The 21,599-nt window shown below is 41.3% G+C and overlaps 1 protein-coding gene across 2 annotated transcripts in view; it reads right to left on the bottom strand.

Annotated features, from left to right (window-relative positions):
• Window positions 1-959: 959 nt before the first annotated feature.
• Window positions 960-21,599, bottom strand: part of dlp (glypican dally-like) — a 91,487-nt gene continuing 70,847 nt past the window's right edge. For both annotated transcript variants that reach the window (XM_003690439.4, XM_086917357.1), the window contains exons 2-8: window positions 9,834-10,004; window positions 6,633-6,775; window positions 3,837-4,085; window positions 3,589-3,757; window positions 2,840-3,245; window positions 2,418-2,587; window positions 960-1,775 (exon numbers count right to left, since the gene is read on the bottom strand). In XM_003690439.4, coding sequence (XP_003690487.2) covers window positions 1,393-1,775; window positions 2,418-2,587; window positions 2,840-3,245; window positions 3,589-3,757; window positions 3,837-4,085; window positions 6,633-6,775; window positions 9,834-10,004 — 1,691 coding nt within the window. In that variant the 3' untranslated portion in view covers window positions 960-1,392. The remainder of the gene's footprint in view (window positions 1,776-2,417; window positions 2,588-2,839; window positions 3,246-3,588; window positions 3,758-3,836; window positions 4,086-6,632; window positions 6,776-9,833; window positions 10,005-21,599) is intronic.

The following is a 21,599-nucleotide window of genomic DNA, read 5'->3' as shown; positions in this document are numbered from 1 at the left end:
AAATTTTTCTTTTCGTCGATCTTTACCTAGCAATTTAAGAATCGAATTGCAAAAATTGTATGTTATTTCTTTTTTTTTTTTTTTTTTTTGTTTTTTTGTTTTTTAAACGAATTTTTATCACACGTCACTCATCGTCCCAACATCATAATCTTTCATTCACCACAAAAAATCATTATTCACCATTCACAACTCCTCAAACAACATTGATCAACAAGAGACGGTTTTCTCGAGTTAAAAAATAATATAGATATTATTCTCCTCGGTTGAAAACGGTCCATCTTTTTCTCCTTTCCTCTTTCCTTACTACTTAAACACAAACGTTTTAATGTCTCGTTTGTCATCGAAATCTAGCATTCTAATCGATTCTTTCTCCCTTCGTGCTACGAATCTTTCATACCGTTCCAGGACAGAGCAGCTGGGAAGAGAAATACGACGCTCGATAATCAGTCCTTTTCGTTTCTCCTATATATTCGCCTCTCCCATATGTTTTCTCCTTTAACGTTCAAGGCCATTCAGTTAACTCCCCCCTCTCCCCCCTCCCCGGTTCATCCCACGCCACTGCATAGTCTCTCAAATTTTACCACCGAATTTCGAGAAGGAGATCGACTTCTTAACTTATTTGTTCGCGTAACAGAAAAAGAAATTTCTAGAAATAGAATCTCTTCGTCAACGGAGGCGGAGAATTTACAAAATTACACCGTTACTACCCTTTTAAAAATCGAATCCAACTCAAGAAATCGAATCTTAATCTCTCTCTTTCTCCGCGAGTTCTCCTTCGACAGTGGCGCAAGAAAACGTAGGAACTCCAAAGGGAGGGGGAAGAGAGAGGGGGAAAAAAAAAAAGCGTAACCCTAACAACCCCTCCTCGAGCCGATCATGCCACTCGTCGTCGGTGAAGGCACGCTCCGTGAAAAATCCCGGAAGTCGATATCCCAGCTCGATTTTTTTCTTTCTTTTCCTTTTCCTTTTTTTTTTTTTTTTTTTTTTTTTTCAACGAATCTCCAGTCCTCTCCTCATCCTCTCCTCCAAGGGCGGGGGTGGCAGCGAGATCGAATCGATACGAAATCCCATTGGCGTCTCCTCCGTCCACGGATACGCTCGTTGAAACGACGGGGATGCGTGTATCTTTCCGTCAAAAAGGGGAGGGGGTGGGGTGGGGGGAGGGGAGGGGAAAGAAAAAAAGAAAGAAAGAAAGAAAAAAAAAGGGAAAAAACGCGGGCATCGCATTTTGGAGAATGAAACGTGACCGACGTCCATCTCAATCCTCTCCTCCTCGGTTTCCCCCAATCGAGGGGGGAACGAGCTGGTACAGTTTTCTTTTTCTTTTCTCTTTTTCTTTTTCAAAGGGATAATTTATTTACATCCGTTTCCTTGCACGTTATTCCAACACGATCACAGCCACTCGGTGAGGCAGCCACCGAACCACATCACCACTATGGGCACGAGGTACGTCGTCAGGGCGCGTGACAGTGATATCTTCTGTCTGCTCGCCCCGCTGTCCACGCTGGACGTGCCGTTGTTGTTGCTGTTGTTGTTATCATTGTTGTTGTTGTTGTTGTTGTTGTTGTTGGCGATGACGCTCGTCTTCTGATCCACCTCCACCCTCGGAGGCACCACTTCCGGATGAACGGCCGGTGGCGATTGCTTGGGGGCCTCTGGCGAATACTTTGCCTCGTACCCTGAACCCTCCTTGAAACCATCCTCGTCGTCCGTGATCGGATCTTGGTCCGTGCTGTCCCCGGATCCGCTTCCGGAACCGTTCCACTCCGTGTCCTCTGAAAATTAGAAGCGTCGCTAGCTCAATGGATGGCTAAATCTTGGGAGGGATTCTTTCTTTCAACCCTCGAGATTTGCAATTTGTTTCTTTTTTTTTTTTTTTTTTTTTTTTCAAGCGGCATCGTTTCTTTCTGGAACGATGAAGATCGAAGATCGGGCAAGATTGGTGGGTTATCGTTTTAAACGAGAGGAGCGAAGATTTTTGAAGTCTCGCGCGCGCGTGTGTGCAGATCGTCGAATTCGACAATGGATAATTTCCAATAAAATTCGTTCCGATCGCCAATACGAAAACACTCCAGAGATAAGATAAGCGAGTTATTAAATGCGGTTTGATAACTCTTGCCTCTTTTTGTATCTTGTTTTCTACGATATCGTTAATCCCGTGAATAGTTATTTTCCTTTGAAATTCAATTTCAAAATTCTACGAAAATCTACTAAATATCGAATCCACGAATAAAGTTTATCAATACGGTTCTTTTTTATTTTCGATACGTGTCTATAATTGTATATTAATTCGAGATTTAAGTTTGATTAATCAAGTTCCAATCAAATATTTTTATTCCGAGTGATATCGATTTTAATGGAAACGATAAATTAAAATTATCGGCGAAGCAATAATAAGAATAATAATAACAACTTGCCCGTATCTATCCAGTCAACGTCCTGCCCATTGTACGCGGATTTCAGTCTATTCGTGATGGTGGTCAACGCGAACACTTGGTCCCTAACGATTGTCGGTCTTGATCCCGTGCTAAGCACTTCTGGATTCAATTTCTGGTCCTCGCCATTCGACGACACCGGATAAATATATCTGGAACATAAGATTTACGATACAAACACGACTTGTATATATATAAAATACGATAATTTTAATTTACACAGACAAATCAAATTTACGATTATCTTTTTACGGCTGAGGATTGAAAAAAAAGAAAAATGTCTTTCGAATTTGACGAAACCTACTCCAACGTAACGATTCTCTCGAAATTCTCGCGAGAATTGAGAAGGGTAAAAAAAAAAAAAAAAAGGAAGAGAAAAAATTATCAGAAACGAAAATACTCACTTGTCGACGTGCGTGCCGTTCCAGCATTCCTTGGTGTTGCTAGGAGGCACGACAAGGCCGTCGTTGCAAATCTTGTAAGGCAGATAAACCCAAAATTGCCTCGAATCTCTTACTCTCTGCCGCGTCTCTTTCACCAATTTGTCGAGAATGGCAGCGGCCGAGACGCGATCGTCCGTCAACGTGTCCTGATCGAAATTCAACGATTCCAGTTCCAATTCCCGATTGTCCCGACGTCTGCGCCTGCCCAACACGGGCCGACCGCAGCCTGTGAACACCCTTTGAGAGACGTCGTTACTGTTCTCTTGAAAGTTCATGATCGCCTCCGAGATTTTCAAGTTGAGCGGTCGTACCAGCATCTCGATGTTGAAAGGACCCAACAGCCGGTCGGCCACTTTGTCCACGGCCTCTGAAATTCGAAATCGAGAACGACAATTACACACACAAACCCTCAATCTTGCTTCCTTCGCAAATGAAATATATTCATGATTAAATTCAATCAAGCTCGATCGTTTTTTACACTTTTAATTCTTTTAATTTCGTCCCTTCTTTCTTCCGCTCTTTCTAATTCGAAAATTCTATTAAATTTGAACGGAGCAAGATCCAAGCACGGATCTTTGATTATTTGCCGAGGCTTCTCACGCGCTCTCGCTAACGAACAAAGTACGTATATGCGTGGCCGGTCGATGGATTATATTCCCTCCCCCAGCTCTATAATTACCAGTGGAACAATGCACGTGGAAATTACTCACCGACGAAGTGATTCCATTCAGTGTCCAGAGCCGCATGCTGAGCAAGGCAACCCTTCATCACGTTGGCACACATGTCGCCGCACGCCAACACGTTGCCGGCGATCCCGCTGCACGAAGGGCAGACGGTCATCCTCGTGAGCGCGGCTGCACACTCCGCCGATGGCTTCAACTGCGAATCCACAATTTTCCAAAATTGATCCATAATTTGAAAATGTAAACGATTGCGTATTTACTCGAGCGATATTTACCGATTGCATGTTCTTCAAGACGTCGGCAGCTACGGTCAAGGCTTGGCTGAACGCCCTCGTAGCGACGAACGATCTCTTGATCTGCACCCCGAGTTTCTGCGGGGCATCGCCGAACGGTCTTATCTCTTTCATGTGCTCTCCTACGCATTCCATGTACTTATTGTCGAAATTGTACTGGCTGTTCAACACGGTGAACATTTTCTGATAGAGGGTGTTGAAGAAATTGTCCATGGTGTCGTCGAGATCCACCTGGAAATCAGTCGAAACCATAGTTGAAGGAAACGCTTTTATTTTCTGCTTTATAAAAATAAAATAGGCGGAACAATGATACACAGTTTTGGAAATAAACTGGGAGAGGAATTTCGATCGTCTATCAATCGAGCTCGATCTGAAAGTTGGGAATCATAGTTGAAAGAAACGCTTTTATTTTCTGCTTTATAAAAATAAAATAGGCGGAACAATGATGCACAGTTTTGGAAATAAACTGGGATCGATAAACATTCCCGATCGATGAAAGATGAAGAAAAGAAAAAAAAATATAAAAGTTATCTCGATCTGAAAGTTAGGAATCATTTGAAACAAAAATAAAATAGGCAGAAGAATATATATACGCAATTTTGGAAATAAACTGGGAGGGGAATTTCGATCTTTTTAATTTCTATTAATCCACTTTTCCATACTCCTCGATTCTTTTCTAAAAAAAGAGAAAAAAAAATATAAAAGTTATAATAATATCAAGGGAAGGAGAATAAAATTTTTTTGGAAGAGTTTTGAAAAGGAAATTTTCGATCCCTTAAGTTGTTTCAACTTGAAAGCGTGGATCGAAAAGAGATGGAGAGTGGAAAGAAGCCTCGATAAATTTGAATCCCTCGGCCGGCGATATATCACGGTCGCGTATAAATTCGTTATCCTGCAGCGACGCGTGCGATTGCGACAATAATATATTCATGCGGGGCCATTTTCGAGCGCGCGCCGAGAATCGAGCCGGGTCCAAGTGGCGCTCGCTGAATAATTTCCAACCGATTTGAATGACAATCGCCACCCTCTTTTTTCGCGGCATTCCTCCTTTCCTTCTTCCCCACAACCCTCCTCTCTTCTTTCGTCCTCACCACGACTCGAAATCGTCGCGTACGCTCGAGGATGCACCGATTCACGGATTAATCCTTGGAGAAAAATTCCAATTTACGAAAACTTTCTCAAACGAGAGGATGGTGATGGCGATGGCTAGCTAATTGTCACTAGATTTGTGACCTTTTTCGAGGGAAGCGTGCTACCAAAGAATCAGAGAGAAAGAGAGAGAGAGAGAGACGAAAAGATCGAAGGGAAACGAAGCAAAGAGAAATTCCAATGGAGAGAAATGGTGATGTCTCTAAGATGAATGGTAATGTCTCTTTAACTATCGAGGGGATCCGTTATCGAGGAGAACGTGGCACTAAAGAAGAAGAAGAAGAAGAAAGGAAAGTGGAGAAAGTTTTCTACCCAACTTTCTTTCATAGTATATTTTCATTCGTATAAAATACCCAATAAAGCTAAAGATAAAATTACAAGTATAATTTCATTTCATTTCGCTTACGATCAGCCCTTCGACGATCGACGAGAATTGATAAAAATCACCCCCCTTAATAACTTTCCTCCCCGAAAACAGAATACGGTTCCATTTTCCCTAGAAACATCCCCTTTGAACATTAATCCCAATACGAGAGAGACAATCCCCCGGGCAGATAAAGCGAAAACCGTAATTGCCGGGCAGGGGAAACGCTTCACCTTGACCTTCGTTCAAGGATACGTGTAACGAAAGAAAGAAGAAAGTCGGGAAATTTTGCTGCCTTTTATCGCGAGCCCGTCACAAGCATTGATTAAACTCGGCCTTTCCACCGCCCTGTCACGAAGTCTCGTTGCTCGCGGTTAAACGTCCGGTGGACGAGGGTCGAGGTTTCCAACCCGAAACTTTCGAGCCTCCCTCTCCCTTCTCGAGGAGCGTTGTCCACGGATGGGATGGGAAAGCGGAGGGAAGCCACGACGAACGAATTCTTCCGCCTTTGAAAATCGAGACCGCGACCCCTATCGATTTTATCCCGGAATTTGATTTGTCCTATCGCGACGAACGAAATTGGATAGTCGTCTCCCCGCGATAGCGAGTTAACAGGAGGAACGGGAACAGGAAGCTGAGAATTTTCTCTCAGGAGTTGGTTAAAGATATAGCTAGCTAGCTAGCTTCGAGGAAATTTTTATTTTTTAATTTTTCCATTTGTCTCTCGCGATGGTATCCTCGATAGAAGTTAACCATGTTAAATGAAAATGGAAGATTTTGTATGCGGTTAAAAATGTAAATGTAAAATTCGTTCGTAATAAAAATAGAACACGTGGAAAGTTTTATTTTTTAATTTTCCCGTTTGTTTCCTGTTTGTGCATAACCTCGATAAAAGTTAAAAATGGTAAACGAAAATAGGGGATTTTAAGTTGGTTAAAGACATTCATTCGAGAAAGACGTGAAGACGTTTCATTTTTTTAATTTTTTAATTTGTCTCTTGCGATCCAAGTTAACGATGTTAGACGAAAACCGGGGATTTCTGTCTGTGAGTTGGTTAAAAATTGGTAAGTATTCGTTCGAGAAAATAGATGAAAGTTTTATTTTTCAATTTTTCCATTCGTCTCTTGCGACACCCTCGATCCAAGTTAACGATGCCAAACGAAAATGGAGGATTTCTGTCCGTGAGTTGGTTAAAAATGTAAGTACTCGTTCGGGAGAGGGGTGGAAATATTTATTTTTCAATTTTTCCCGCGTTACTGACTTACCGTTCCCTTGGCGTAATAATTCTCCAATTCCTTGAATAAGTCCGTGAACACGTACGCATTCTGCTCGTAGAGGGTACCGTAAGTCTTCTTAAACATCTCGTGAAAGACCCTCTTGCTATTGGCGAAGAGATCCTTGAAGAAGCCTGTGAAAAGAAAGGGAGAACGTTTCAAACAAACGTTGTTTGTTTCCTCAATAATCTAAAATCGAGTTTTAAATCCGAGGAATAATTTGAAAATATCGAGGGAAGAAGAAAGGATTGGATGGATATCAAGAAGAAGAGGTCCAACAATGGGCGTATAAATAATTTATACGAGTTGTTAATCGATCCGAGGGAGAGAGAAAAAGGAACGAGTGGAGGAAAACGTAATTTCCTTAATTGCACTTCTGCTTCTCCTCCTCGGCTCCTGTGACTGGGAATAATTCGTAATTGCGGAGGAAACGAGTCGAATCGATCCACCTGTTCGAGACAGATAGGGGGAGGGTGGCCCGTTACTCGAGATTTGCAAATCAATCACAGCCTCGATTTATAACTTGGCAGATTGATCACGCGTTAACAATGTTTGCCCCTTGTCGAATTATAGCGCGTAACGTTCCACGCTCTATCTAATTTGCAAGCGTTAATTAACTAACCACGTCAGAATAATCAAATTTACGCGGAGTATAAACCAGAAGAGTGATTTCTCCTCTCCTGGTTTAAACACTTCTCTCTTCGAAAAGGAAGAGAAAGTTTTATTTATAAAACTGACTTGATCGAAAGAAAATAATAATATCTGCTATCATCCATATTCATCAACGTAGAGGTATCGAACTCAATTGAAACAATGATTATTTATCAAAATGACAACACACACATACGCATATATAATTTATTAAATAAGTGATCGAATCAAAAGGGTTATCGGTTGGACGGGAAATAATCGCGCGAAGAAAGATTTGTGGGGAGAGAAAGAGGAGGAAATCGTGAGGTTGGCGGGCAACAATGGCGTACCTAGAACACCGTCCGGCCCGACAAAGAGAAGCCTGTGCCACCCTCTAACGCGCGTAACCTCGCCAACCCCCCGACACAGGCCTGAACCCGTTCTTATCGTCACTTCAGTCGCGAAGAATGTGATTAAAATTCCTTTTAACGACGCCAGAGAGAGAGAGAGAGAGAGAGAGAGAGTAGGGAGGGAGGGAGGGAGGAGGGGAGGTAGAACAGGTGAGCCTCTGTGTAACGAATCGTTGACGGCGACGTCGGCGACGACGCCTCGGCAAAAAGCTTCGGGCTCCGCGTCGCGTGAAAAGGGAAGGAAGCACTTAGCGCCGCGACGACTGGCTACGAACTTCGCCAGCCTTTTAATTCGCGATACGCTCCCAGCTTCGCGACTAATTCCCCCGGTTTCCCCTCCGAACCACCCTCGAGCCGCCTCTATTTATAGGAATTTTTTCTTTTTTTTTTTTTTTTTTTTTTCCGAGATCGAGGCGGATCGACAACAGGTAAAGTCGAAACGAATGGATTCCATTGTTTTTCTTCTGTTCCACGATATTTTTTTTTCGAACGATCGAATTATCAGATTTATCAGAAAATCGAAGGATTCAGAGATCTGCGTAAGAGAGTGCGCGTAAAAGAGTGGAAGATCTATCGCGTAGAATTTTACTTCACATAAACATTCTAAGTATCTGCCTTCCTTATTTTCGCCATGTTACTTTATAATATCATTTGTGTACGAGTAAAATGGATTACTCGGCTATCACAAGCCTGTAATTCTAATGTTAAAATAGACAATGACCCTCGTTAACGAGATACGAATAGAAATCCACTCTTTCTAAAAATTGTTCGAGCTTCTCCTTTCTCCAAACAAGACTAAGAGAAAGAAAGAAAGAGAGAGAGAGAGAAAAAATCAAACAAGCGGAACAAAATTTCCAAGACGTCGTATCTCTTCCCTTGCACTTTCTCGCCCCTTTCTATTTCCAACCGCTATCTTCTCCGCTCCCCTCCGTATCAATGTTCCTGCACGCTCTTCCCTCCCCCGCTCTCGTCCCTCGATGCACTTCTATCGTGGCGAGTGGCAGGCAAAGTGGATACGTAGCTGGATGCGGGGGGGTGATGGTGGTGGCTCAAAGGGAAGCACGACGAGAAGTCGGTGCGGTCGGGTATGAGAAAGGGTATGGGAAAGATTGAGGAGGTTATGGTGGCGCGAACTCGCGTAATTTCGTTAATGAGAACCGTTACTCCGAGATTTTCCACATCTAGACCAATTTCAACCACGATCGATCCTTTCCACCAAAGAGGAGATCGTCGTTTCCTTCGACAGGAATTTCACAGGAACAGATCTTGCGTGGGGAAACACATTTTGTATGGACCTTTGTATGGACGAGCAGGTCCCCCTCGTTCGAGGAAGGATTTTGTTTCGCAGATGTCCGTTTGAATATTTCTTCGTGTAACTGTACATTTATAACGGATACGCGTATTATTGCTAACGATAAATTTTCCATACAAAAATTTCGAGGAAATTTATGACACGGTCGTAAAACATGAACGGAGCAGAAAAGTTTCGAGAGATAACGAGTTCGAAGGGTTTCGTTCGTGACATCAAATGAGGATTTACATATTTCACGTTTGGAAAACGAGGAAATAGAAATTATACCGGAACCAGTAATAATATTTTTTATAACAACTCGCCGAGGAATCTTTCCTTTCCGGATTGATTCGAGAAAAGTCTTAGTTTCCAACTGATTCGCACGGAATATCTCGTATCGATCCATATCGAAATCTTATTTTGACGCTATTCTGTGATTAAACCGTTTCTTTTGCAAATTTCCTTTCGAGATCAAAGAAAGGAAGAAAGAAAAAGAAAATATTCCATCTTTCTTACGTCCATCGAAAACTCTCTCCCGTTACAAAGAGAAATCACAAAGATCCTAAAAGAAATAGTAAAACCTTGAAGGTAAAAAAGTTCTCTCAAAGATTTTTCGCAAAGAAAAACGTCGTCTGGCTCGCGTGAAACACACACACACACGTATATATATATATATATACCGACTGATCAAACGAAGTGGCACCGCCTCTTCCACACAGTTTCGTCACTGTGTGTGAACGTTCTCGAGTGGACTTCTCGTACGCGGATAAACACGGAGAAACGAGATAGATATAGATATATATATATATATATAAAAAGAGAGAAAGAGAGACGATTAAAACGTCGAAGGAAGGCACTCACTGTGGAACCTGGACCCTCTCGTGGACAGGACTTGGTGCAACCGTTGAAGAGTTTCTTTGGTGGCTTTTTCATGTTTGTCACGTGCCCTCGCCTGCAGTCTCACCTCCATGTCCGCGGAACAGCACACCTCGCCGCCGCTTCTCACGCTCCCGCATACTTTCAGCTCCTTTGCTGGAAAAACGAACGGAAAACGAGATTAAAAACCACCCTTTGGTTTGCTCCTTCTTCTTCTTCTCGTCGTGGTTACGAGAGTCGAACCAATTTTGTTCGTTCAAGGATGTTCAAAAGAACAAATAGTTCATAATTCTTTTTTATTTTTAGGATTTTTTATGGATCAATTTTTGTGGAGAGAAATTTTTGTTCGTTCGAGTTTTTATTCAAGATTAATTTTGAAGAGATTTGAAATACCAGGATTTTTAGAATTATTCGAAAATTAATTCTTTTGACTTTTTTCAATTTTTAGAATGTTAACTTTTTCTTTTTTTGAAAGAGTGTAAAATGGATGCGAATGGATAGGAAGCTAGTGGAAGAGCCTTTTGGAGATCGATTTTGAAATATATTATAAATATTTCTGCAGGAAGTATGCAGTGGTATAATTAATAATTCGGATTATTAACGTCTGTCTGGTTTGAAAATGATTGGAATACGTGCGCGAATGCTCGATTCGAGACAATCATTTATAATTTTCGACGCATAAATTTAATTAATAAGTCTGATTATCCTCTTTCCGCCATGGAGTCACTGTCGATTATGCTAATTACGGATACGAACGTATAATGGAAATATTTAAACATTGATCAAAGCGATAAAATTATATAATTTCTACGTAATATACATGTTACTTATTATTACGAACTAATACGAGAATAAAATCGACAATAAGATCTCCTTGTCGACGAAATATCCCATCGTCGAGGACCGCAAGCGTCTATAAATTACCCAAACAAACGAAAAGATTCATCTTTTTAAAAATTTCCTACCACTAATATTACATCTACATTTATACTTTTTCTTTTTCAATACATATCTTTAACATTATTAAAAACATAATTTACCAATACCTCTTGTCAATATCTCTTTATCGTCGTTCTTCTCATTTTGACGAGTTATTCGAAACGATTAATATTCATTTCCACGTTTGCACGATTCGAAAATCGCTCGAGTTAACACGCTCGTCGTCCAGCGTGATTCAGTTGAGTTTTTCACGGGGCCCAAATGTTACTGTCGGAAAGCCAGAACGTAAACGGAGTGATAAACTGAACTTTTAATATTAGTTTTAATATTTTTATTTTGTATATTTCAAAATAAAATTTAATCGGGGTATAATTATATATATATATATCAGTTCTTAGTTTTTATTAACCACTTGTAATACTGATTCTGAATTAGTTGTTTTCTCTAATTATATACTTTATCCGTTTCAATCGTTCAGAGACTTTCCAAAGTCGATCTTAATTATTATTCTGATCCGAATTAAGCCTCTAATCGACTGTCCAACTCAGTTGTGTATTATCGGTAATTAAATTCGTAACAACACCCTCCTACGTTACCACATACAGTATAATTATTCATTTAAAATTGTAAGTAAAGATGCAAAGTGGTTCGCTAATAGATCATACTTGTCCCTCTTTTCTATTCTTCTTAAATTTCAAATTCTGTGATTTCAATTTATGTATTTCACATTTCACTGCTTATTCCATTGAATTTTTTTTTAAGATTCTGCTTCAACCCGTTACTCGTCTAGTCGTTACTCGATTGATAATCTTAAAGATATAAATACGAGTGCAAAGTGTTGAAGTCTTAAAATCTTATTTATTTACGGGTATGCTTCCGTGGGGGAGGGGTGGGCCACGTCAGCCGAATATGGGTGTTAATCCCCTGCATATTTTACAACAATAGCGGTTGTAAAGTGAACGCGTCCCATAAATATGTCCCGTTCAAACATTCACAAAAGAACGAAACGGAAAATTATTTTCGAGGAATGGAAACAATAGAATCGAACATCATAAGAAATCTATTTATGCAAAAAGAGACGATCACCGCGGCGAGGCGATGCGGTATACCTGGAAAACCTGGCATACCGAAAATAAATCAAACCGGCATCAGGTGTGGAGCATCACCTACCCTCTCCTCCCTGCGCGGCAATGAGCCACGTGGCCATCGAGGGTCGGTTGGAACAAACGACCGTCTTTGCCGTTTCCCTTATCGGTCGAACGCCAGCTGTATCTGCTTATCTGCCAATATTTCCAGCCTCCCGTCTAAGTAAGCTAATTTCCAACTTCCTCCTCTCCCTTCCACCCTCATTTTCAAAGGCCCTCCTCCTCCTCCCTCTCCTCCTCGCCACCAGAAAGTTTGAAACGCGGCCGTAAAAGTAATCCTGATTCATTTCCTGACGTGCACGTGCTTCCGCCTCCCAACGTTTCAACCCATTTTCGGGATCGCGACATTAACGGTTAACGAGGAATATAATCGATTACCGCGCGGGGAACGATATATTAAAGGCTCGTTTCTATCCGACGAATATACGCAATATAGAAGGGAATCGCCTCTGTCTATCCTGATTCTGTTTATATACAGTTAATCGAGAGTATTTGGGCTTATATTAAAATTAACGTTGAAAAATTTCGAATAAAATGTTTAAACAAGTGATAAGTTTGTTAAAATCCGCTTTTCATATAACCCCGGAGTTACAATTATTTGGGATTATTATCGCGTTTTGAACGATAAATTATGAAAGTAAATTTATTCGACAACTATTATATTAAATTCTTCCCGATCATTGGACTCGATATATTAATAGATTCGCCTCGAACGTGCAACTCGACAACTTGTTTTCTCGTTTTCGAAAGCAAATTTTTCGATAAGCGAAGCGATTAGATTAGATTATAAAAAAAAAAAAAAAGAAAAAGAAAAAACAAGCGGAAAATAGTTATATTACGATATTACGAGTCAACAGTGGCGAAATTAACCGGAACGAAGAATTTTAATATATAAATAATATCGAACAGGATCGGTCTCCCGATCTTTTTCTCTTCGGTCTTCCCTTTTTTTCAATTTCATCGACCAAACGCTCGTCCAAACTCAACCTTTCGAGAGATCGTCGTAGAGCCGAGTTTCTCACGATCATTCGTTCGACGATCAAATTCTATTCCAGAATTATTTGGCAATGCGTGCTCGTAATCCTCATTTTCTTGGCAACGATCGGCCATTACGCGTGACCAGAGAGGAAATAATAAGCGCCATAAAAGAAACGTACTTGGAACGACGAGTCGAATTTATATCCTCGTGTAGAAACGGGTCGGACAACAACGAATAATAAAAAAAAAAGAAAGGAATATAAAATAGACAGGGAAGGAGACCAGAGGCGAGGTATCTCTCGAAAGCTCGAAGAGGCATTTGACGAACTACCATTAAAAGCCCCTCCTCGGCCCAGACACCGAGACGACCCTCGTCGTCCTGCTGCTTTTGCACCGCGCAAAGGCTCCGCGGTGCGCGCACACACACACACACGTATTCACGTAAAGAGGGGGAGTTAGGAAGCGGCAACTCGTTTGTTAGGGGGTCGCCAAGACGCGGGGATTTTCGTCGCGACGCGCTTCCGTGTCGCGGATACCGGCTGCTTTTTCCTCCCGACGGGGGGATGAAGGAGGAATTATGAAACAACACGAGTCGATGAGGGGGAGAGGAGGTGGATCCCGCCGACTGTGAATGATAGGCGAGGAGGGGGAGTTGGATGGGGCGAGGGTTGCTTCCGGGGAGATTCGGGTTAAGCCGGTGGAGGAAAATTAATTCTCGTTTAAAGTTTTGCGAAACGAAACGATGTACGTGGCGGGGAAAGGAGATGTTGATGTTTTTTTTTTTCCTTTTTTTTTTTTTCGAGGATTGAATTATTATATACGCGCGAAGTAATTTGTTGAAAGATTCTCCCCTTCATCGAAGAATCTGAATTATGATAACGAGAACAAAGAAATTCGAAGCAATGGAAATATTGTAAGATCGGTATCCCTTGATGTTCCCTTGAAAAATCGATATATAATAAATATTACGTAGGAATGTGGATATTTTTATTTATTTATTTACTTGCGTGAAAAATATAGAATCAAGGATTCATTTTATAGGGGAGCGCGAAAGTTGATACGTTAAAATGTTGAGGCTTAAATGTTCATTACGTCATGACATATTTAAATTCATACGAAATGAGACGAAACAAGAGGAGATAAAATATGGATAATTTAAATTAGATAGATAGATAGATAGATAGATTTAACTTGCACAACAATTTGCCATTTTCGTTCGAGCCAAATCGTTTGTGTTTGTCCCAAACCCCGGATTGAAACTGATCCCGTTCATAGAAGATATAGAGATATACAATTTTAATACGTCGAATAACATTACAGGATCCCATTGAAAATCATTCTTTTATATACAACGTGATCATCAACGAATTTAATCTTCGCAAATCGACAAAACTCTCGACGAAACTTTTTTCCCCTCGACGATTCTAGGGACTTTTATTATTTGATTGGTAACCTCCTTAAATATAAATACGCGAGTGCAAAGAAGTATTGAAATGTCTCTCTCTCTCTCTCTCTCTCTCTAAACATAGATCAACCCTCCTCTCCCCCGATCGAATCGATCATTCCACGTGCGCGTCTCTCCATCGTCTCGAACGTGTCCAACACGGCCGATTGATTCGAGGTTAATCGAACCGTGGGAAACCGCAACTTTCATCCTCTCCCTTTTTTTTTTATATAAACGAAAGGTCAGCTTTCATCCCTTTTGTCACCTTATTCCCTTTTGAACGTGGATCAATTACGAAAACGAGAGAGCCTCGTTTTCACGAGACGAGGAAGAAGACACGGGGTGGTTCGCGAAACGGATAATCGGCAATGGCGGATAATCGAAAAATGAGCGGACCATGAGGGGAGGGTGTGCAACGGTAATGGGATTAAAGGGACACGAGCATCGGTCACGCTCGAATTTCATTTCCATCGCGACCGGATGGGACGAGATAATTCCGTTTTGTAATGAATCGGTCGAAACGATTATTTCGTCGCGAATTAACGCGAGATCCTCGTGATTTTTACGCGGAATTTCGATTTTTGGAAGCGGCGAAAATCGTGGGCCGAATATTTTATTAGCTTGCCGCCACGTGTCGCGTCGCAGGTGTAATAACCTAACTGTAAAGGATGATGAATACCGTTTCGAAAAGAATGGCCATTCTCTGGGAAGGTGATGGGGGGAAACGGGATAAAGGGTGACCGAGCAATAAAATTGTAACAATGCAGTGAGCGGGCAAAATGCGGGATAATATATAATACGACTTTGGCTTTTACCTGAACGACCTTCGTAATTCTTTCTCTTCATCGGAAATTACATGCCTAGTTAGAGAAGTACCATTTAACTTTTCTAGTAGTAAAGAAATTGTTTTTACGATTACGGTATTTATGGTATTCACAGACAATTTCTGCATTCAGCTTGAGCTATTAAGCTCGAAGTATTCGATTTTATGGGCGGGAATAACGATTAGAAAAGGATTGCTATTCGATTCATCCTTACTCGAGAAGATGTGTACGCAGATATACCAATTTTTCGGGGGGGGAACGACGAGAATTGATGATGCCTGTCGAGACACGCGTCTTTGATCTTCGGGAATGAGATGACAATGGGGAAAGCGGTTTCAGACGGTTGATTTTACGAAATTCTCGAACAATAGACCCTTTTCTTTCAAAGTAAAATTCTTCCGCATCTTCTCCCGTCTTAAAATTAAAATAAGACAAATAATTACCTCGCATTTATTACAAAGAAGAAAACGAAACAATTGTCTTGCAACAATTCCTCAAATCCTTCCAAAACCCGGCACGAAAAGCCGAGAGAGAAATGGAGAAAGAGGAAGCTATTCGAACGAAACAGAAAAAAAGAAAAAATGCAATGGAAGCGTCCCTTTCCTTTTTTATTTTCTATTTTTTTTTTTTTTTTTTATCCCACGCTCGAACGAGCTTTCACCCTTTAACGAAACTCGAGGCGACTCTTTCGTAACCGATTCATTATTATTCAGGGCGAATCGATGATAGCAAGTTGGCGCGATGGAGCCGGCTCATTCACGCGCATTCGAAGTAATTACTTTCGTTCCGTTTGACGGCGGGGATGGAAAGGGGATGCTTGGATGAACAAGCCCGCTTCTGCTAAATGCATCACTCGATTCCTCACGCCCGACCAAACTTTTTCCTTTTCCCGCATTATTTTTATTTCGTTCCCGTGGAAACGGGAATTCCCTTGCCGATCTTTATATATAAATTTTTCCCAAATTTTTCCCAAAGATTGAAACGATTATTCGAAAGAAAGAGGGTTAATATTATATCGCGTGACGCGAAATTAGAAGTGAATTCTTGATGAAATAATGATATCAGCGAAACTTCGTCGTGTGTTATCTTACAAGGAAATTCACTTAACTTGAAAATTCTAATTTTAACGAAGGTGTGAATTATATATTTTATATTCACGAAGGAAATTATTATTTCAAGAACGAGACCAACCCTCGAAGTTTCTTTCCTCTCTCTTTCTTTGGAAATTTGTAGGATTTGAGCTTCGTCTCGAAGTAAAAAATGCTATTTTGTGAAAATGTACACAGAATGTATCGAGGTTTATTTTTCCTTCACCACTTCAAACGAACAAATTTTTTTCGATTATCGCGCAACGTATAGAACGACGTCTTTTTCTGACTGCCATTTAAAAGGGTGTTACACGTGGAAATTGGGAAATTTCCATTGTAAGTGGATTTCCACGAATAGGGTCGCCGGAGCCAATCTCCAGCCGGTAAAGGGTGGAATTCGCTATCGCAAACATGAAAAACTGTAGAAAAATGCAGCAACCCGGAAGGGATGGTATCTCGAACGAGAGAATTTCTCCTCCGAGGATTTGCCATTTTTTCGATTAACGAGCAAATATTATTCGTCCATTCTTTTTTCTTTTTTTTTTTTTTTTGAAGCAAATTTTTTTACAGCAGCATTTCGTTTCCCTCCTTTTTCTTCGTATTTTGCATTTTCTTTTAAGAAGAGGGAATAAGAGAAGGGAAGAGAGTTCGAATGGTGTAAATGCAAAAATATGTACGAGACAAGAGGGAAGTAAAACGAAGGAAGAGAGCAAGATGTTTTACCTAGCTTTTGTATTCAAAAGCAACTTACAAGACGTATGGTATAAATCTTGTGAATGGTTACAAAAAGAGTATATAGAGTATAAGAGAGAAAAACAAGAGTGTAATTCTTTATTTATACAAAACTTTTTTGAAGTAACCATGATACTTTAAAGATCATTGTTATATTAATTACATTGTACAAAAGTTTTGTATTAAGTTTTGCGCATACATACAATAATATAGCAATTATTCATTCAAACAAAAATTTATCTAATATTCTTCATCTTTAAGTTAAAGTTACGGATGAAGCTTTCTTAGATTCTACGTTTTCTCAATTCGAATTCAAAACTGTGGTGTACTCTATCGGCGCACATGCGTACCCGAATAGCACGAACGAAACCTGCTCCTTTGGCAATTTCTTTTATTCACCAATTTCGACCGGTTTACCTTACGAGCAATCTCGTCGGTACAACAAAATTCGGTATTTCATTTCTAAAATCTTTTCAAGATTTCGTTTAAATTCAAAACTGTAGTGAGCTCTATCGGTACACAAACGTACCTCGATAACCAATCAAAAACGTAGAAAAAAGACCAATCGTGGACGAATTCTACCGATCCCAGTTAAAGTTATAACAATAAAATAAAGTTCAACTTCCAAATCTTGAACGAATCTTTTCGAAGACTCAACGTTTCCTCGATTCGAGTTCGAAATAGCCCTATATAAATACACACGTTACGTTATATTACAGAAGGCCGAATCCTTCTGCCCCACAAAATTACAATATCAATTCCTCAAAATTACAATATCCTTAAAATCGAAACTTTCCTTCCCCATTTCGATTGCTCAAATCACGGACGAAACTTCCAAAGATCCAACGATTCGAATTCAAAGTTCAAACTCCACCCTGAGTTTTCCACCCCGATTTGGGGGATGAAAATTACAGTTATTGGCAACGATACGTCGAGAGGAGAGCGTTCGAACCGAATACAAATGACACACGAAACCGTATTCCTCCTTCTTGGTTGGAACAACCAACTTCTCCCCCGGGGATGCTCGCGAGTCGAAAGTGTTTGCACTGGTTGGAAAGGAAGAGTTGTTCGAGAAGGGGCGATCCGTGGCCGATGTTCCGTCTTGGCGAAATTGAAAACAGGCTGGAAATTAATGGGAGTTCGGACGGTGGTTGCCAAATATTTACACGCCGGGCCAGGCATTTCCATAAAGGTGAATCCTCCTTCCTTCGAGCAGGAGGCTTCCTCCTCCTCCCGGATCCTCTCCCTTCGATCGGGGAAACGGAATTTTCTTCGCGGATAAATCTCGAGGGGTTTGGGGCGAGCGAGATTTCGAAGGCGTTCCGATCGAATTTTCCACTTATCTCGATTGCGGTCAGCCAATGTATAAGCTAAGTAAGGAAAGAAACTTGCCTTTTGCAAAATTAAAAGGAATTAAAGGGTTAAGAAATTGTCGATCTTTTAAACTTTTGTAAAAAAGAAAAGTAAATTTTATCGAAAATGTTTTTTAGTTTCCATCAGGAAATGGATATAAAGAGTAATTGGGACGAGATGACTCGATCGTAAACGCAAAAACGTTCTGACTTTCGATTATTTTCAATCGTATTGGGTGCACGAACCATTGTTTGTTTTCGATTAAAGAATCGGGTTAATTGTAATAATATAAAAAAAAAAAATATCAAAAACTTTTGTACGTATCTTTCAAATTGACTTTTTCTTTGCATTGATTAAACTCACGATTCGTTCGTATGAAATATTACTGCCAACTTTTGCACGATCATCGAAACACGCTCGATCACTCTGACTCCGATTCGTATCCACGCGATTCTCCATCGCGACGAGACGAGACGAGAGAAGAGAAGAGAGAGAGAGAGAGAGAGAGAGAGAGAGATTGAAAAAACGAGAGTAGCCGAGAGACGAGGTTAAATCGCAGGGAGGAAGAAAGAGCCGTTTCCGTCCATTCATCGACCGCCACCGCCAAATATTCCCAGACAGAAAAGAAGTACATAACGGCGGATGAAAGGGGAAAAGAATGAACGAAAACGTAGAAAAAAAGAGGAGGAGCGAGAGGAGGAGGAGGAGGAAGAAGAAGAAAAAAAAAAATAGCAAAAGTAGGGTTGGTGCAAATCAGAAGAAGATAGAGACGATGCTGCTCGAGCGTACAATCTCCTCCATTCTCCCGTGTTTTCCATTGCGTCACGTACACGTAGACACCACGTGCACCATCGTGCACCATCCCATCCAACGGCGAATCTTCGTTAAATATTTACGAGCGTGCCGAATCGGCCTCTGTCCAAGCGCTGGGAAACGTGGCGCGAGCTTCTTTCTCGCGATCAATCCTGCGTCGATGCGGCCGCCAGACAGACGGGACGTCGGACCGACGTCCAGACGAGGAGGAGTATCGCCGTCGTGGCCGCCGTCGCCGTCGTCTATTGTTGGTCGAGCGTTGAAAACGCTCGTCGAGTTCTCGATTCGCTTACTTATTCGGCCGAGTTGGAAAACGATCGATCGCGTTGGAAATTTGTTTTTCTTCTTCTTCTTCTTCTTTTTTTTTAACGTAGCGATTCGAGATTTTTCCAAGATCTGATTTCTCGTTCCACGATCGATTGAACGTTGCAACGCCGTTTATTGAGAATTTTATCGAGGATAATTTTCTCATTTCTCTTCCATTCGATAAACACCTTTGATTGAAACGCTCGTCGAGATTTCGATTCGCTTACACCGGTCAAGTTGGAAAAAGATCGATCGCGTTGGAGATTTGTTTTTCTTCTTCTTCTTTTTTTTTTTTTTAACGTAGTGAATCGAGATTTTTCAAGAGATCTGATTTCTCGTTCCACGATCGATTAAACGTTGCACGCCGTTAGGTTACGTCGCTTATTGAGAATTTTATCGAGATTTTTGTCGAGGATTTTTTGGACGAATTTCATTCATCCCTACACGGAAGAAAATTGCGATTTTTGGCGAAGATAATTTTCTTATTTCTCTCCCATTCGATGAACACCTTTGATTGAAACGCTCGTCGAGATTTTGAAATTACTGGACGAATTCTTCGTTTTTTAAGAAGAAAAGCTACGCGATGATTTTTTTGAAAGATTTTAATTCTCGTTGTGCGAGTTCGATTCATCTTTCGAAAGAAAATTGCTTATTTTTGGAAGAGGTAACTTTCGTACCTCTTCCCTCACGCGTGACAAACGCGTGAAAAGAGTCAGAATTTCCAAGTCGAAATTCCAAATCAAAGCTTTGAACGAAGCGCGAAAGGAAAGGGAGAAAAAAAAAAAAAAAAAAAAAGATCGAAGGGACACGTTTATTTCGTCGTTGTCCCCGGTTGGCATTCCGTTGTTCCGTTTAACAAAGCGAACGTGTGGACGCGTAGCCGGATGCACAGGGAGGACACACAACAACGTAACCCACGATTTTATCGATCGTTCGAGCCCATACAGAAGGCAACCCGTGTATCCACGCGACAAAGGCAGAACCACCACCTAAAGTGGGACTACCGGTGTGTAACAATGTAACCGGCGCTGCTTGCTTTTCGTTTCCACCACAAGTACACGGCGTACGTGTACTTTCTGAACGCGCGAAATTAACGATCGTGATAATTGTGCCAGCGTGAAGAAAAGGGGAAATCCTGACACGCAGCCACTCTCTCTCTCTCTCTCTCTCTCGTCCTTCTTGAACCCCTGCGTGCAAACACCAACCATCCCCCTCTCGACAGAATATGAACGAATATACGGGGTGTTCCATTCCGCTCCGCTGAGAATTGAGAATCGTTTACACCGAAAGGATAATCTTGCTGTTTACTCGCAATTTCGAATTCCTCCCCCTTTTTTTTAATCTCATCGACAGAATTACTTGCTCCTTCACCTTCTCCTTCGCGAGAACAACTCGGTTGTTTGCACGCAATGTTCCACTCCTGATGTTCCGTCGGTGCGTGGAGTTTAAGTAACTTAAGAAGAGATAAAGAGAGGAAGGATAAATAAGAAAAGGGGGAAGGAGAGAAGAAACAACGGGTCAAAGGGAAGGGAGCGCGGGCTGTTTCGAGTAGAGAGATTGAATAAAAGAAAAAGAAAAAGAAAAAGAAAAACTGGCGTCGTGTTGGGAAGGTCGAAAGCTGGCGGGCGGAGAGGAATCAACTCGGACACCCCGTATAACACCCCGTTTATTATTGTGTATACATGTACATGTGTGGCCCATGTTAGTCGGGAACGAAAGAAAAAGCATTTGTCAAGTTTCACAGCCCCCCCTACTCAACTGAAAATCGAAACTCGTTCGCGCTCGATAATCGAAGGAAAGCCCGTCGACCCGAGACAATTGAGCGCCTTGGAGAGGGGTCGACAAGCTTCCACTTTTCCAATCCTCGCTTCGAGCGAATAAAAAAATGGAGGAGAGATTCGACCGAGTTGTTTAGCGGGTTCCTCTGTCGGATCATATCGAAATCGAGGAGGAGGAGGAGGAGGAGGAGGATCAAAATTATGTAACGAAAACTTTCGAATCATCCCCCATTCACAATTGTGTTCCGGAACAAAGTGGAAGAAAGGAGAAGAGTGGATCGCGAGGAGGAGAGGACACCTGCGAAAACACGTAGCGCGGCGAAAGTTTCTCAACCCCGGCGTCGGTGTCGT

This window comes from Apis florea, unplaced genomic scaffold (genome assembly GCF_048593485.1).
Source record: "Apis florea isolate Af1SG1 unplaced genomic scaffold, ASM4859348v1 contig_1615_pilon, whole genome shotgun sequence".
Lineage (NCBI taxonomy): Eukaryota > Metazoa > Arthropoda > Insecta > Hymenoptera > Apidae > Apis > Apis florea.
Note: the sequence above shows the minus strand (reverse complement) of the source record. Positions and strands in the feature narration are given on the sequence as shown.